The sequence below is a fragment of the Acipenser ruthenus genome, chromosome 10 (genome assembly GCF_902713425.1).
Source record: "Acipenser ruthenus chromosome 10, fAciRut3.2 maternal haplotype, whole genome shotgun sequence".
NCBI lineage: Eukaryota > Metazoa > Chordata > Actinopteri > Acipenseriformes > Acipenseridae > Acipenser > Acipenser ruthenus.
The window spans coordinates 41,534,847-41,552,261 of NC_081198.1; the positions used below are offsets into that span (position 1 = coordinate 41,534,847).

The window sequence follows — 17,415 nt, forward strand, 5'->3', positions numbered from 1 at the left end:
TAACACAACCGATACACAAACCAATTAGTTAAAATACATGTAATTTACCTCTTTTTTTTTGTATCCCGACTGTAACATTTCAAGGTGGGATAAGGGTAGACATGCCCATTCCAGTTCTGTGAAATTCACTCAGCCAGGCCTGTGCTGTGTGCCTCCACTGGCCTATGGCAAGCCAAATATCATTTAGAGATATCTCAAAATGCATTTCAAGATATCTTAAATTGAATTGCAGATATCTCAAACTAACTCGATTTCAAGATATCTCAAACTCATTTTGAGATATCTCAAATTCAATTCCATACTGGCCAAGCATCGTTATTGTTGTGTAAGTTAGTTATGCCCATAATTCCCATAATAGTTATGCCTATAATTCTACTGATTTTTACATGTTTCTTATAAAGTCTTATATAGCTTATTACCTTTTCCATTATCTACTGTGTTAATTAAAAAAAAAAAATACAATAATTAAATGACAGCCTCCTGTTTTCAGACGTTATATATTTTATACTATTTAACACGCCACTGAATTTGAATCTGTTTGGAAGTTTTTAAAGGTTTCAGAAAAATATTGGGTGCTGTGAAGCATTCAATTCAACATTTGTTTTTACCCTGGAATTGTGAAAGGGAGAGAGAAAAAAAATGCATGCTATTTTAAAGCAGGCTGTATTTCTTCATGCGTCGTCTATTCACTCAAGCATACATTTATTTTGCCTCTTCCTTGCAGATGCCTTCCAGTACGAATAAATTGTTGTTGGTCTATATGCTGTCTGATTGAAATGCCCAACCTCCCGCCTTCAAACCTCAAAGCCTAAATAGTGAGGACTTAACAATCCATTTTCTATTCCTACGCATACGTAGCGTGCTGTTGACGCTTTCATGGAATGCTTCGGCTGAGGAGTTTGTGCCATTCCTCAAGGAGGCTGCTCCACTCTCGGGCGACGGGCAGTGATCAGCTGCTGGACCAACTGGGTACCTGCACAAGTGAAGATCAAGTGTTTGATGTTGTGGGAAAGAACAAAGACACGTGGGCTGTGCAATGAGCTTGCTGTGCAGTTTCAGAAGGAGAAGCCAGAGATGCTGCGGACAGTTGAGTTTGTAAAAACTCACCCACAGTTGTGTGTGCTGGCTGAAAATAAGATTCAGCTTTTGGATGACAACACTGTAGTGGACCTCCTTTACAGTCCACTGAGGTAGAAAACACAGGGTTGCTATACAGCTTGGTGGTTCTAGGTTGTACTGTAAGCTCTTTAGTACAGACAGTGGTGTAGCTTAATAGCCCCATATTTTCTTACACCAATCAAATGCTTGCTGTAAAGATGCTGAAACTTATATTGGCTGGAATGAAACTAGCATACTGTCACTTTGACAGACAGAATTTTTTCATGAGTTAACAAAAGTGAAATAGTCGACTTGGTTTGATGTTGTTTGTCACCAGCCTCAATTTCAAAAGCCATAAGGTGAACCTACTATGAGTCACTTGGTTGATATACATATTTGGGTTGGGTATTCATATGGAGTGCCAGTAGTGATCTTATTTTTCTGAAAATAATGTAAGGTTCTGCTTTCAGTTCATGGACAAGGCAGATAAGGTACTGTATGCATGCTGCAATGTGAGCTTATTTTAAACCTTTAGCAGTGATTTATTTGTCTGTAGTAAAAGAAAAGCATTAGTGTATGTAATTCTCTGTAATGTGTTGTGTATGTCTGTGCAGAGTCCTTTCCACGCTGATAAGTGTGTCACCCCTTGCCTCTCCACGGCTCTGGGACAGATTGATAGAAAAGGCTGAGTCCCTCCTAGACACCATGGATCAATCCCGCTTCAGTAACACCCAGAGAGTCATCCAGTTCCTCAGAAACGTCAAGGACAGTTACAGGCCCTTGCTGGAAAAATGCAATGGTGCTACTCATCACCAGAGGGTGCACTTGAGTTACGTGGTCATCTTCATTCAGGGATTAAATAATTCAATTACTACATAGGGTGGCATCTGGAACAGTCTGTCTCCCCCCCATAATTACCAACTATGTCAAATATTTTTGGAGTACAATAGAATTGCTGTTTTATACTGCATAATATTTTTTTCCTACAGATTTGCAGCATTTTTTCTACAATAATTAAATATTTCTTAACAGACGCCCTTATCCAGGGTGATTTACAATTGTTACAAGATATCACATTATACATTATTTTTTACATACAATTACCCATTTATACAGTTGGGTTTTTAGTGGAGCAATCTAGGTAAAGTACCTTGCTCAAGAGCACAACAGCAGTGTCCCCCACTGGGGATTGAACCCACAACCCTCCGGTCAGGAGTCCAGTGCCCTAACCACTACTCCACACTGCTGCCCATATAAACATGTGGAGATAGCAAGATTGACCCAAGCCCTGATACTACTTCACTCTCAGAACCCAGAGCTGTTCACAAAGCTGAGAAGTTTGCTGGTGAGGTAAATTATGTGTTTTCTCATATAGCAGCAGTTATTTCAGGCTTTGGATTTTTATGGATAAAACCAAAAACTTGGTTGCATGACCGTGAAGATAGTAACAGTAGGTCTTTTTTCATTCTCCCTTATGCAGTTCGATCCATTTTTTATACACACCAGGACTTGTAACCTATACACTGTGTCTAATTAGCCTCAAAATAAAATCTAGATTGGATCAAATTGTATGCAATGGGAGTCTTATTTCCATCCCTGAAACCCATGCTAAAGATGGTGGTCTTCCTGCAGCAAGCCACTGAAACCATGTGGCACCTTATTCCAATACAGATTATACATGCTATAGAACAAGCAACATTTTTGCAGTTGTACTGTGCATTTCTATCTGTTTTCCCTAAATAAAATGAAAAGTTGTATCTGGTTCACTTTTGTATCTATTCTGAGATCCACTGTTGTTTTGTATTCCAGGTACTTGTAGGTCAGTGTTGTACCCTATGAGGTGACCATGTTGACCAGGGTCTTCTCCATGCTTCCCTCCCCTCGGGTGGATGAGGTGGTGACCTCCCGAGTGGACACTGTCCTGCCTCAGTGTAACCTGAGCGATTTAAACACTTTTGCCGTGGCCATTGCTAAGTGGGTTAGGAATGACCCCTCCTACCGGCACACCACTTCCAGAGTTTATGTGAAACCGCTGCAGAAGCTGAACAGGTGTGGCCTGGACAGGCTGCAGAAAGCCGACAGTCTGGACCTGCTCTTGGAGGAGCTCAAGTACACCTCCAGAGAGTGGTTTGAATGCTTATCGAGGAAACGATAGTCACCTTTCAGAGGTTAATAGATCAGGTGACATGGACTAATGTGCCTGAGCTTGCCCTTTTCTTAACAAGAACCAACCACCTCTTTACCCCGCTGCTCAACAAAATCGCCAGTGTGACATTTGGAGACATTGATGAAGTTTGAAATGAGCTCTGCATTCCTTGGAAAATATTGCTAGTATATTTGTGCTCATCAAGGACTGTATTTTGTACACTGTAACATTCTGCCTCTTTCATCAGATTCATTATTCAGCAACGTATGCCACACTCCTGCCCTTCGCTGTGCTGGACTGTGATCCACCCCAGGGTGATGAGTTTTTTGAGACCGGTATTCAGCACTTCAAAGTAAGCTATGGATGCAGTGGATACTAGAACAGAAGGTAGAGCAGTACAAACACAATATCAGACAGATATGATGAATTAATAGGCCTACAGCATATCCCAGCAGGGACAGTGAGCTATGAGCTGTGTTCCAGTTCTCTGCTGAGTTTGAGAGGAGTGCAATTGGAAATGTTGCTCTAGCATTTCCCCCCACTTTACACAAATTAGTGATTTTGTTTGTGTCTGAACGTCCGTCATCAGAAGTGTTTGGAAAATACAGTTCAGTTTTTGCTATTGGCACATTACACAAAGACAAAACCCTGAACATAATGTTCTGTTATCTTAGGTTCATTTGATCCCCACCTGTTGGTGCTGCTGGCATACTCTCTGGCTGTTGCAGACTGTTTCCCAGAGGAATAAATAAGAACTATTTTCAATGTGGATTTCCTATCTAAGCTGGACGCTCAGCTTGAAAGTAAGTAGACAGTAGTAAATTAAAACAAACAACACTTTTTGAATGGGCATAAATGCAAAAGTGTACAATTCAGTTGGCAGCACAGCTCAGCGTACAAAACCCTCTACCAATTTATAAATTGTCTGAATTTTTCAATGATAGCTCTTCCTGATGCCTTGAACATGCGAATCAGATTACGGCTGATTGAGCTAAATAGAGCCGTCTGCCTGGAATGCCCGGAATTTAGATAGATTCTGCCAGCAGCTGCAAAGGAAAGGTAAGTGTCCCTTAATGCTGAGCCACTGTAAAACATGTACTGTATAATAATCTGATTGGTTTAATAGATTTAATACACTCACATACGGCAGTAACAAATACATATGGAGTGCACAGGTATCCCCAATTATCCCCATTTTGGTCAGTGCTAGGGTTAGGGAAATACAAAGTAATGATACATAATGGTTAATAATAGGCTTTAGAAGCCAGATTATTATGAAAGACTGGTCCCCCCAGAACCTGATTAGTCATTTTAGGTTATTTTAGTTTTACTACGTATTCTACCATTAAGTGTTTTGTAGTCATAGATGAACTATCTTGCCTAGGGTAACATTAGATAGTTCAGGATTTGTGCAAAACATGAAGGTTTCTGTATTCATCTTTATAATACTATCAGTACAGAAATCCAAACTTTCCCCTCTTGAGGTGTTGGTCACCTTTGCTTTGTATTGTTATTGTGTTATGTCACAACATTTTTGAATGATATATAAATCCTGGAAGGCTATGACATCTTTGTCATTTTCTTAAATGCTGTTCTTTCTTATAACAGTGTGTTATGATGGTAGCTGAATGTCCAAGTTTCTTTTTCTTCTTTTTCAGGCAATGGTAATGCAAGTGCAGTCCAGCAGCAAATTCATAAAATGCTGGGGGAGATTCTGGGAGGGATTAACTATGCCAAAGCCTCTTCCTCACGCCTTATTTCTATGCAGTCGGTAAGTTGTAGTGATGCATTTTTAATGTGCGTGCACTTGTGATGTAATTATGTACTTTATTAGTTTAATAAAAAGCTTACTGTCTGCTATGACTTTTTCCATGGATGCATTTTTTCTTTTTTAATTATGCAGCTTCTGCTATGCAGGATACATTTTACTTGATAAATTATATTTTGATAATCATTTCTTAATACTTCTGTAACTATGTAGGTCTTGAAATTATAGTCTGTCTGGTGGCACAAATGTATTTAGGCATTAGGAACTGTCTGTTATACAGAAGCAACTATACAGCAGCAGTGTGGAGTAGTGGTTAGGGCTCTGGACTGTTGACCGGAAGGTTGTGAGTTCAATCCTAGGTGTAGGACACTGCTGCTGTACCCTTGAGCAAGGTACTGTAACTAGATTGCTCCAGTAAAAACCCAACTGTATAAATGGGTAATTGTATGTAAAAATAATGTGATATCTTGTAACAATTGTAAGTCACCCTGGATAAGGGCGTCTGCTAAGAAATAAATAAACTACCTTGCTTTTTCTTTCCTTATTTATAAATGTACATAGTAATATATTCTGCAAGCTCGCAAAACATATTAACCTGTTCCAACAGATTTTGAATGTGTTCTTGATAAAAACAAAACTCCTCTTCCATATGTGGAGCAAAGCCCCCTTCTGATAAGCGAGGGGAGGAACGTGCTTTCCATATTAACTAAAACAACATTTCATACATTTTTAAAACCTCACGTTTTCTAGTATTAGTTTTTCACCATTTTAAAGTGTATTGTTCCAAAAGTAAACTGAACCAAAGCAACTTTGGAAGAGCTCAATGATTACACAGATTCAAACAAATGTACATTTCCATGTAGGACATTAGTACGATGTATATACTAGCATTGTTCTGCGAAGGTGAGTCAATATACAGTTTATATTCGTATTATTTTTTTTTTATCTCCAGGGTTGCTGTGGAATTCCTTGATTCCATATCTTTCTGTAAAAACTGCCATCACATTAAAGAAGCCATGATGAGAAAGAGACACCTGGAGATTCTGGGCTATCATGTAGTTCAAGTGTGTGTGTGTGTGTGTGTGTGTGTGTGTGTGTATATATATATAGTGTAATTCTGTCACAAATGAGTTGTTAATGGCCAGCATTTTATAGGCTTAGGAGTATTCTGTTTATATAAAAAGTACAATGTATGGAAAAGAAAATATGTTAGACCTAAATCAATCAGCTAAATTCAAGAAAATATTCAAATCAAGCTCCACATCTGCTGAACAATGCATAATTTGGAAGGTAAAAAGTTCCAATATTTAACATTTGTTGTAGGTGTATTGAACTGCAGTGACGTTAAGAATTATAGATTTAAAAGTATTCCACATTTTAGACAAATAAGGTTTCTGTGTAATCAGAAATAACATCATATTCATAGTGATTGGTTTTAATTGAAATACTGTGCACAACATGATTATCTCACATTATGTAAATTATGATATATATATTTTTTAAACAGATTCCTCACTTTGAATGGAATTCAATGGAACTCTCAAAACAGGATGCATGGAAGGAATACCTACGAAAGAAGCTAGTTACAGATCATTCGTAATGTGAATGGGATTTCTATGGTATTTATAAATAACTATTTAATATTTATATTAGATAACCATGTCAGCCTTTTGCAAAATAAATATATTTGTGGCCGACTGCATTTTTGTGCTCCAATATTCTTCTGTATATTCTTTTACAAAAAACAGATCATAGGATGATGCAGTGCTGCTTTTTGGAATGGTACCCAATACTGTTGTTATTTGCAAGTAGGCTGTTTGACATTTTGCAGAACAAGTTTTTGATTCTTTTACATTTAACAAAAATTAATGTATAAAATGGGAAAATGTTTATTTTATTTAAACTAAATTCAACATATAATACAACCGGAGTATTCAATAAGTTAGATGATCAAAGGACGTCAGGCTGAATGTAATACATTGAACAAATCAAAACCATTTAATGTAATCATTTGTTAATTTCATTTATTTAATTTCTAAACTGAGATGCTTCTTTTACAGTTTAAAAACGATGTGTCAGCAAGGATGTGCCTTTTAAAACCTAGAGATTATCTCACACAGCACAAACACCAAGGTGAATGTCTAGGGTAGAGTTCAAAAATTAAACTAGTATGAAAAGTAACATTTTAAAAATGCTCTAGTGCAGAAATAATTCTAGTGTGAACAAAATCCTTTGGCAAATATTTAGTTTTAAAAACACTGCGATATAATTACATTTTAATTAAAAATATCAGAAGCCTCTTATAATTTGGTGAGTTTGAACATATTGAGGCGCGTTGAGAGGCAGGAGGCTCCAGAGGCATAGGGGAGCTCTCTCAGAATGCCAGCCCATTCTTTCTTGTCCTCTTCAAACCTGAGGTGAAAAGGAAAATGTGTTGGTCATATACAAATAAACATATTGAAGGGTTACATTGTAGGTTTACAGTACTGCCTTGTTCCAGCAGGTGGTGGTTATTGTGATATTCTTGTACTGCCGGCTTTCATTCTGGAAGTGCCAAATTATTATTGATTTTGAACTTGCAAGTTCTGCCCAGTTACGGAAGACACATGCTGCAAATGGATGCAATAAAGAGTGGGTTGTCTGCTTTTTCAGAAGTATGAGTAAGATTAAAGAAACTTTCAAGGCCATCTCCCAAAAATACAGGTACATACTGTATAAAAGTCAGCAAATGACCGTTATATATGTGAAGTTTGTTTAGCTGTTTGCACATATACAGTATCATGATGTGCTGGCTGTTTCAGATGCAGGGTTAAAACAAATGCAAATTGCCAGTACATGTAGACAGTTTTGCTGACACATATTCTGACAAAAACGACCTCAAGTAAGAGTTTAAGGAAATGCAAGCTTACTTCCAAACGTCAGGAACTTCTGATGGTGCAAATTCTTTGTTTTCAAGCTGAACCATGGCAAATCCTCCAATGGCATACAGTGACCCACCACTGCTAATGAGATTAATGGAGCTTCTCTCCTGTGGAAATTCCGTTGTTGCCTCCCACCTGCAAAGCACATGTCAGTTATTACGTGCACAGTTTAATTTCTGAAGTATGCATAAAAATATCTCTCTGCATTTGTTTTAACATTTAAGACTTTATTCATATGTTCTCATTTTAGAATGCTGATTAATTTTCTGGATAAGGTTGGTACAGAGATACTATATGTTTCTTTACAATATGGCTTCTAGTTCAAAAATAGAGGTAGTGAAAAGGCTGTAAATCCCTTACTTGTTAGTGGCAATGTCATAAACTTCAGAAGCAGCAGTTAGGCCCTCTTCGTTCACACCTCCAACCACAATGATTTTGCCATTGTGAACCGCAGCTCCAAACATGGCACGGGCTGATTTCATGGGAGCCAGCTCCTTCCACTCAGACTTCTTGCAATTGTAGACCAACAACTTGTTGATGGTTTTTCTAGAGAAAAATAAATGAATGTTACATTATTTCTGTTTTTAAAGTAACAGTTTCTCTCTATATGAACATAGTGTAGGTTATAATATTACAGAATATTTACTTAATTGTGATGTTCTGCGTATTAAATACTGGCTGTGCAAAACCTAAAACAAATGTTGCGTGTGTGTTATTTAACACCAATGAGGTTCAATAATTACAGAAAATGTCTTAAATTTCCAGGATGTTAGCTATGACAGCTGAGGAAACCTCATTATCTCCACAATCACCATAAACTTACTTGTCATCAGTCTTTCCTCCAATAGAGTATACCAATCCATTGTGTGAAACCACGGAGTGACCATGGACCTTTGTTGGCAACTTTTTGCTTTCACTCCATTTGAGTGACCTAAAATAAAATAAATAAATAAATGTAAAGTAAATGAAACCATGCATAAGATCCATCTTCTGCCACCAGAGGGACTGACTAAAAGAGTCCTTATATTGTCTCCAAAATAAAAGGGAACAGCAGTTTTAAAGTCCTTTTATCAAGCCGGTCAGAAAGGTGGTCGACTGTATAATTCACACACATAGTTTGGCGTTCACCGTTATAAGGGCAATTGATACAGGCTTTTCTAACTTCATCATCACAGACTTTTCTTACTGCACCTAAATATATTAAATCTTGTAGCTCTGACTCTCGCCACACTAATATTTTAATGATGGGTAAACTTACTCAGGATCATAGCACAGCACTGAATCAAGAGCTTCTTCAGTCTGGAGATCTTTGCCACCAACTGCATATATGAGGTTATCATTTTCACCCATCCCAAATAGACATCTTGGAGAAGGCAGTGGGGGGAGGGCAATCCATTCACCAGTAAGGCTCTCAAGCTGAAACACAATACAATGTAAGTAATGAGTGGGCCTGTAATATCCTAGACTGTTATTTCTTACTATTGACAGAAATGCTGTATTCTAACTTCGAGAAAGAGCTGAAGAAGTTTTGAAGTACTTTTTTTTATTTTTTTTTATTACAATACAAGGTGTTCCATTATTTAAATATAGAAAATAAGTTCCCTTAGACAGGTGAAGGCATGACTGGGAGAGACACATTGACCTTCGCCAGTGATGTATCTATTTTAATAATTTTTCTATGAATGCATTCAACCATTTTCAGTATGTATAATTTATACCACCCGTGGTCTGGCGAGCAATTACAGATATTCATCCACGTTCCATCAAATATCCTGCATTTGTATTGCATGTTAAATGGTTAGTGTAATTTGTTTTTTTACCTGGTAGAAATATGACTGCAGTGGGATTTTTTCATTTTCTTCATCCACAAATAACCCTCCAATAACATATACTTGATTTTTTTTGGAGATCATGCTGACATGGTTCCTGGGGATTTGTTCAGTCATGGCTGCCAGATAGCATTCATTAGCATTTGGATCATATGCCACTGCTACTGTGTCACTGATCATCAGAACAAAGTCTTTGACAAACATGCCATATCGAGGAATGTCATTCAGGTAACCAGGCAGCAGATCTTCATCTCCTACATCGCCGTTCACAACACCCTCTCCAGATTCATCTTTCTTTTTGCCAGCCTCAGGAAGCTTTCCAGCAAAGGCATCTTTAATGACTTGGACTGTTTTAAGAAGGTCAGGGTTGGCCTTGATAAGATCATCCTTTTCAACATGCTCTTTAAAGTATTTCTCTGGCATTAGGCGGAAGCGGATGCACTCAAAAGCTTCATTTAGACTCTTAACTCTGTTCTGTTTGTCATGTTTAGCCCACTTCATGACTGCTTCAAACACAATTTCTTCCTTCTCCACATTTAAGGAGTCGTTTGCAATAATGGTCATAAGTTCATGCGATGCAAGCTCAATGAAGTCCTCTTGTTTTGACATTGTCTCAAAACGGTCAGAAATAAAATTCCGTGCTGTCAATGCCAATCTTGGGCAGTCCAGGAGAAGACCTAACCTGAAAATGGCCAGGCAGTTGTTAGGTGAAAGCTTTTTCTGCAAGTAACTTACACATACAGTGAACACTGAGGGAATCTGGAAGCGGCTAGCCACAGCAAAGATTTCCTGTACATTTTCATCAGTGAGATCTATTTCTGCTGAATACAGATACTTAATGATCACATCCATTACTTTGGCATCCACATTTTCAAGAACAACCTCCTTTATATTCTCTTTACCTTCTTCTGAAAAAAAAAGCTCCCGAAAATAGGGGCTGCACGCTGCCATGATGAGTCTGTGGCAGGGTAAACTTCTGTCTCCAACTTTGAGTGTGCAATCAACAAACTTGTTCTCATCAAGGAGTTCCTTAAGGCCATCTTGTAGAAGCGTACTCTGGTACAGACGCGGTTCTTCTATCATGATCTTTGAGGGTTCCATTCAGAGGACAAAGTGGGCTTTGGGAGGAGAAGAAGGCCGTAGCTGTTCTCGGCTCACAGGTCTGGCTGGAAAAAGGCAGATCAATGTGCAGTGCCTAGACTGGAGCCCCTGCAATTTAATCCTACCTTTCTAACTATAGATTCACACCCCATCATGCTGGAATTCAAGTAAGCCAAATTGGAAAGGAGTTCCACTCCAGCAGCTGTCACAGAGTGAAAGCAGCAACTGTGGCCTTTGGTCACTATGGGGATAGATATACAGCAGTTCAGACAGTAGCTGTCGATCAAGAGTTTCTGACACAAAAAGGTTCAAATTGATTTTTCACAACAGAAAATAATATATACTCTTTTGTGAATAAATTCATTCTAAGTGTTTTTTTTTTCCTGTGTGAGGGATGGCATCTAGAACTGTGACCATTTACTCAAGTTTTATTTTAAATGTGTTTAAAAATATACATCAGTCATCAGCACTGAAGAATTGAACAGAGGTTATTTAAAAAACAAAATTCAATAACATGACATGTTAAAACCACAGTGGAATGTTAGTTTATTTTGCATTACAGGATTTTAACCAGCTCATATAAATACATACAAGTCTCAGGAGCTATAATTTGTTTGTTCATTTGTTTTAGTGCCTTGTTTTTCAGTGTTAAAAATAAGTTCAAAGCAGTTGAGAATGAGGGTGACTGACACATCTGTGTAGTATGTGCTTACTTTTGTGACTATCCGTTTAAAAATAAAAACACAATCACTGCTGATTAGAGAAACTTTCTTGGAGCTATATCACTCACAAATCGAAGGCTGAATTCATATGACAATGTATTTTAATTTAAGGAGGTACATTCATGTGTTATTCCATTTAGCAGCCTGTTTCTACTTAAGGGGTGGCATCCTGGTGAATTGGAGGAACAGTTGCTAAAACAACAGCTGCAACATTTATTTTACCATTTTTAGAACAGTAGCACAATTCTGGTTGATATGTAAATAGCTGCTGCATCATTATTCAAGCTGTTAAACAATAAATGACTCAGTGTTCCCTTCAAGTGCTTTATACATGTTTGTCAGTGTCATGTCAGAAGTATGATACCATTTGTTTTGATGGTTACTGCATAGTACCGTTCAGTTGCTAATTAAATCAAATAAAAAAATGCAGATTGCAGTGATTGTTTTAAAAATGCGGATTATCATTTCACCAAAAGTAGGACACATACATATAACTTTTGAAAATGTAACCAGGTTTTAAATGATTCTACATAAAAGGACACAATTTTGCTAACACAAATAGTTGTACTGTTTTGTTTACTCCATCTTTACAGGAATTACAGTTTAATATACTGTACAGTATTTTATATCAATGGTGGATTAATAAATAATTAAAAAATAAAATAACTAAATGTCAAAAACATATTTCTTCCAACATCAGTGACGTGACTTGAAAAGATTAACCCACGACTTCCCAGAGCCCCTGAAGAGTAAAGCCATCTTTCAGTTTTTCTACTGCAAGTCCAAGTTCTTCCGAAAACACAGGCTCGCGATCTTGTTGCTTTTAAAACAAACATAAAAAAAAGTGATTGTTTTATTACGTCGGAAAAGATAAAAATGTACCTAGTATACACACTAGAATAAAAAAATACATATAATTACCTTACTGCCATCAGCAAAGTAAGCCTGTAATTAAAAAAAAAATGAATGTATATAAAATAACCGCAGCTATAACAGCACGTGATTATTCAACAGCATGAAATGAGCTAAAATTGGTTTTGAAGACAAATGGTCTATTTGGCAGATGCTGTCCTATAACATGTGATCTTTAAGTTTGTGTTTTCAATTTTTTAAAAGCACATTATTTTCTAAACAGTAAAACGTTTACCTTTAAATACAATATACTTTTCTGTAAACCTTGCTGGATATCTGCTCTTATAATGAAAATGAAATGATTTCAGTGTATGACCCTTAGTCATTAAAATGAAATTACTTGATGGAAACAGAATAAATGTATTAAATATTTTGTAAAACAAACATAGCCTCTTGAATGGTTTATTGTCGATAAATTAAAATATAGGTAATTAATAATAAAAAAAATGTTATTTATGCAATCATCAGAGTACGTCAGAACCTGTTTGTTGATGCTTATGGTACAATATTTAAGCAGCACACTATTTTTAGAGAATGGAAAAGACTGGAAAGCTCTCCGGGGATAAAGTGACATTTTGTTATGCTGGACACTCACCACAAAAGCATCAGTCTGCTCATCAGGCTCTATTTCAACGTCATCCTGAGCCTGTTCCACTGTCAGCTCTTCAAGTGGCTGAGGCTGAAAAGCCAAGAGCGCATTACATTGAAGTAAACAATCCTGTTCATTTAGTTGGCAAGCAACAAACTTTCTAATGTGTAATCAGTACTACGATAACTTTTTTCCCAGTAAACGAAAATGATAAGAAAAAACTTCTATTACAGGCAGGGTGGAACACAGTAAGTAAACTGATTTCAGTTGCGAGAATACTTATTTTGACACAAGTAGTATTAACCCTGGTACAATAGTATTAACCCATTGCTTTTCAGTGTTTTCTCCTCGTATACAATTTGTAAACACTTAAATATAATTGGCAAATATACTTGTGGTAGTCGCTGACCTTTTCTTCCATTTCATAATCCACTCCAAAGATAGGACTTGCTGAGTAAACTCTGTGCAGTGAATTGATTTCTTTCACAGCATCCTGCAGTTTTTCAAGAGGGTCTATCTTAAAGCCAAGCACATATCCTCCACTCTAGGAGACAAAATATAACCGCAAGTCATAATGCTTTCTGTAAAGTATCTGTCCATTAAAATAAATGATTGTATGTTTTTAAAAAGGTCAGTTTAACATTTCTTACACAAATGTGGGTATATTTACCTGCTGGGAACTTTCTATTACCAGTGCCAGTCCAAACTTTGAATCCCTGATCTTGATTGAGCGCTGAAGGAAAAACAAATAAGAAAACATTATTAGAAGCAAAGTTTCTGAAACTTTTAACAAACAATTGTATTTTCTATTGACCGAAAGTAAGCAATCTTAAGAGTTAGTCCAAGTTATATTAAATGTACATTGTACAAATAGAACACAATATTATTGATACTTACAATTTGTAGGTAGGGTATGCTGACATTAAAGCTGTCATTCATGTTGGCATGCCATACTATTCGTACATTGGTAATAAAGAATGTTCCCAAATTACCCTGTAAAAAACAGAAACATACATTTCAGCACAATGTAATATACAGTACCTATACTAATGTAAACATTTATAATAACATTTGTTAAACAATATGTTTATATAATTTCAAATAATTTGTATTATTTTATTATTAATTAATTAATTCCCAATTAAATTGGAAGTATATCTATGCAATAATACAGTATCCCCTTTGTAATGTTGTGCACTGTTACAATGGTTTAAAGAATGGTACATTTGTAAGTTGTGTAAATTGTTGTTCCTGAAGTTACCAACATATATATGTAGCTGTTAAAGGACAAAATGAAGGTTTGGAGGGCTTACAACAGGTAACATGAGATGTAATACGGCATGAACTGAAATAGAAATTGAAATACAATTAACAGCACAAAGAAAATATTAGTAGGCTGAAAATACTCCTGTTTAAAATATGATACACCAAATCAATGATTACCTGGTCACTGGATAGATTCCAAACTCCATTAATTTTATCATACACTTGCTCCTGAGGCAAAAGCCGAAGTTGCTTGTTCTGAATCAGTGCCCCTCTTAGTTTCAAGTCCCGGTACATTTTAGATGTTTCATATGCTCTAAAAACATTAAATAATAATAATAATAATAATAATAATAATAATAATAATAATAATAATAATAATAGAAGACATTCGCATACTGTACTCTAACACTATGTGTTTGTATTGTTATGAATAAAAAACACACTGAAAAATTAACATAACAAAGCAGTAAAGACTAGACTATATTCTGTAAATCAGATGCTGTACTACCATCTCCTGGTCAAAATAAATTGATGCCACGGAGCCCCAGCATTACTACTACATGTACTTACTGTTTGCTTCTGCTCATATCGCCTGTGCTGTAGCACACAGACTGATAAATTTGCTCCATTAAAAAAATCTTAATGGACTGTGATTCAATTTTAATAAAAACATGCATATTAAAATAGCAAGTCAAGATTAATCTATTGAATACATTTAATTCTAAATGTCAATACCTGTGTACAGCAATGACAGATGTGAAAAGTCTTGGACTTCCAGGAACCACATTGGTAAATATGAATTCAAATCTTGTGTTATTACATTTAGTCAAGATATAAAGTGCTTCAGTCTGGCCTCTCAGTTTCTGAAGCAATAGAAATAAGAAAATACATATTTTAAAGAAACACAGAGCAAAAACGTCAGATGTATATATTGTGTCAATCGTTTTATTACAACATGCCTTAACAAGTGAAATACAGTATTCGGATCCACATACAAAAATCAGAATTATTTATAAGATATTTAAACGTCTTACATACTGCGTAGGAATGACTGACTTTAAATAATAAAATCTCATTATATATATGTGTGTGTGTGTATATATATATATATATATATATATATATATATATATATATATATATATATATATATATATATATATAGGAAATTACAGACAGGTAATACATACCGAATTAGCAGTCCTTGTTGTAATATTTATGACACAATTGTAGCCTACAGCTGAAAAAAAAGAAGGTTGTTTCCTGTAAATGTTACTATGTCACTTTGAACACTTAAGAAACAGGCAAGCTTTAATAGGTACATGTTTTATATATTTTATATTATATATATATATATATATATATATATATATATATATATATATATATATATACACACTAGCAAGTACACTGTTTCCCCTACAGCTTAAAAAAAAAGTTTTAAGGGGTATTACAATTTTAAGATCAGGCTATGCTTTAGAGAAATTACTTGAGACAATACTTACACAGGTTGACTCGTGGCAAAGACAGTGAATGCCAGATAATTCTCAAATTGGTCACAAGGAGTCTGCCTGCAAAACATTATTTGCACATTATTTTTTTACCTTCCAAGTTTACAAATTTTACGTTTGTGGCATGAAGAACGAATTCTTCAACTGCTACGTCTGGTTTTGTGCAACAGAAATTGCAACTCTTACTGGTATATCGTTCAGTGTGCATGCCTGTTTACTACACGGGATAACAGCAATTGAGAAAACTTGCCTCGATCACCATTATTTCCTTTGGTATCTTCAATGGAATCCAGGCAATCTATAAGAACTTCTCCAGGTCTCGTTTTCATTTGCCTGTAGAAAGGAAACAGGCCCCAAAATAGACTTGTACTAGTCGTGATGTGCAAACTGTCTACATCATTTGTAAGAGACGAAAGACAAGACATTTTGGAAACACAATTACATTTTCAGAGAAAAGTTAGTTCTAAAACCGGAGTAATGTATCCCCATAACATGCGCTAGACTATGCTTCCAACTGAACAAGTATTCTGTTCTGGAAATATGAAAAATTCTCATTTTAATTTTCAAAGCACGCCATTGCAATCGAGTGTGGTAACAACAGGCAAGTCAATACGTGTGTAATTACTGTACTGTATTGACCTTTATGTATAGTAATATCTATCTATCTATCTATCTATCTATCTATCTATCTATCTATCTATCTATCTATATATATATATATATCTATATATATATATATATATATATATATATATATATATATATATATATATATATATATATATACACACACACACACACACACACTCTATAATGCAATGATAATCCCTTTAGCGGGGGTAGTTAACATTTATGGCGGATTAATGATGCACTGTTTCTGTATTCTGCTGGCTATAACAATACTTACTGCGGTGAAATGTCAAATCGGACATCCCTATCTTCCCACAGAGCATCGAAGACTGTCGCCATGATAAGTATAGTTTGTTTATTTTGATATTAGTCACCTTCAAAGAGGTGGATTTTTTTTGTAAATCTTTCTGACACAGCGTCAGCACATCACCCTGGCAACATCTGAACGGGAAGCGGCTTGGACAAAGTTAGTAATCCGTTCACGTCAACAGGAGCGATTTCTAAACGCAGTTTTGCAGTATTCAAACCATTTATTAGTAATACAGACCGAAAACAACGTATGTGTTTTACAAAGCGTCTGTGGGTAATTATGTCGTACTTAAAATATATTTTATTACAAGAATCTCCAAGCCCAGGAAAACATGTCAGGTGCTTTATTTTGGACCACAGTTCATTACTGGTACAAGATATTGTTGTATTTTAATATAGCAATGTAAAGTAGCATGTTCTTACATTCATGTGAGGTTGTATAGAGAAATACCACTAATGAAGAGAAATGACCACCCAGCTATCAAGATTCTTATAGACTGTGATTTCTTGCAACTAAACTTCTTGGTAACAGCGAATGACAATTTATCAACTGACAAAATCTGTTTAGTTTATAATGTAGCAGTAACATAATTTTGGATGAGTGTCCATTATG

The 17,415-nt window shown here is 35.9% G+C and overlaps 2 protein-coding genes and 1 pseudogene across 2 annotated transcripts; 1 reads left to right on the forward strand and 2 right to left on the reverse strand.

Annotated features, from left to right (window-relative positions):
* Nucleotides 1-999: 999 nt before the first annotated feature.
* On the forward strand, nt 1,000-6,612 carry LOC117406746 (FAST kinase domain-containing protein 1, mitochondrial-like; annotated as a pseudogene).
* A 407-nt stretch (nt 6,613-7,019) lies between these two features.
* Nucleotides 7,020-10,958, reverse strand: LOC117404041 (kelch-like protein 41). The gene is made up of 6 exons (XM_034006685.3): nt 9,754-10,958; nt 9,192-9,349; nt 8,757-8,864; nt 8,294-8,479; nt 7,922-8,068; nt 7,020-7,424 (listed from the first exon to the last, which is right to left on the reverse strand). The coding sequence occupies exons 1-6, from the start codon at nt 10,861-10,863 to the stop codon at nt 7,313-7,315; spliced, it is 1,821 nt and encodes a 606-aa protein (XP_033862576.2). The 5' UTR covers nt 10,864-10,958; the 3' UTR covers nt 7,020-7,312.
* Nucleotides 10,959-11,380: 422 nt separating this feature from the next.
* Nucleotides 11,381-16,973, reverse strand: bbs5 (Bardet-Biedl syndrome 5). The gene is made up of 12 exons (XM_059032276.1): nt 16,771-16,973; nt 16,110-16,196; nt 15,858-15,919; nt 15,543-15,592; nt 15,088-15,215; nt 14,530-14,665; nt 13,984-14,079; nt 13,757-13,819; nt 13,496-13,630; nt 13,093-13,176; nt 12,507-12,530; nt 11,381-12,405 (listed from the first exon to the last, which is right to left on the reverse strand). The coding sequence occupies exons 1-12, from the start codon at nt 16,830-16,832 to the stop codon at nt 12,304-12,306; spliced, it is 1,029 nt and encodes a 342-aa protein (XP_058888259.1). The 5' UTR covers nt 16,833-16,973; the 3' UTR covers nt 11,381-12,303.
* Nucleotides 16,974-17,415: the final 442 nt, after the last annotated feature.

What these genes read in the sequence shown, in the direction of transcription:
- LOC117404041 (XM_034006685.3), bottom strand. Translation starts at nt 10,863, where the DNA reads ATGGAACCCTCAAAGATCATGATAGAAGAACCGCGTCTGTACCAGAGT. An exon ending in TGCAGTCATATTTCTACCAG is followed by an intron (nt 9,350 to 9,753) that starts GTAAAAAAACAA and finishes ATTGTGTTTCAG; the next exon opens with CTTGAGAGCCTTACTGGTGA. An exon ending in GGAGGAAAGACTGATGACAA is followed by an intron (nt 8,480 to 8,756) that starts GTAAGTTTATGG and finishes ATTTTTCTCTAG; the next exon opens with AAAAACCATCAACAAGTTGT.
- bbs5 (XM_059032276.1), bottom strand. Translation starts at nt 16,832, where the DNA reads ATGGCGACAGTCTTCGATGCTCTGTGGGAAGATAGGGATGTCCGATTT. An exon ending in CGATTTGACATTTCACCGCA is followed by an intron (nt 16,197 to 16,770) that starts GTAAGTATTGTT and finishes TCCTTTCTACAG; the next exon opens with GCAAATGAAAACGAGACCTG. An exon ending in TCTGTCATTGCTGTACACAG is followed by an intron (nt 14,666 to 15,087) that starts GTATTGACATTT and finishes TAATGTTTTTAG; the next exon opens with AGCATATGAAACATCTAAAA.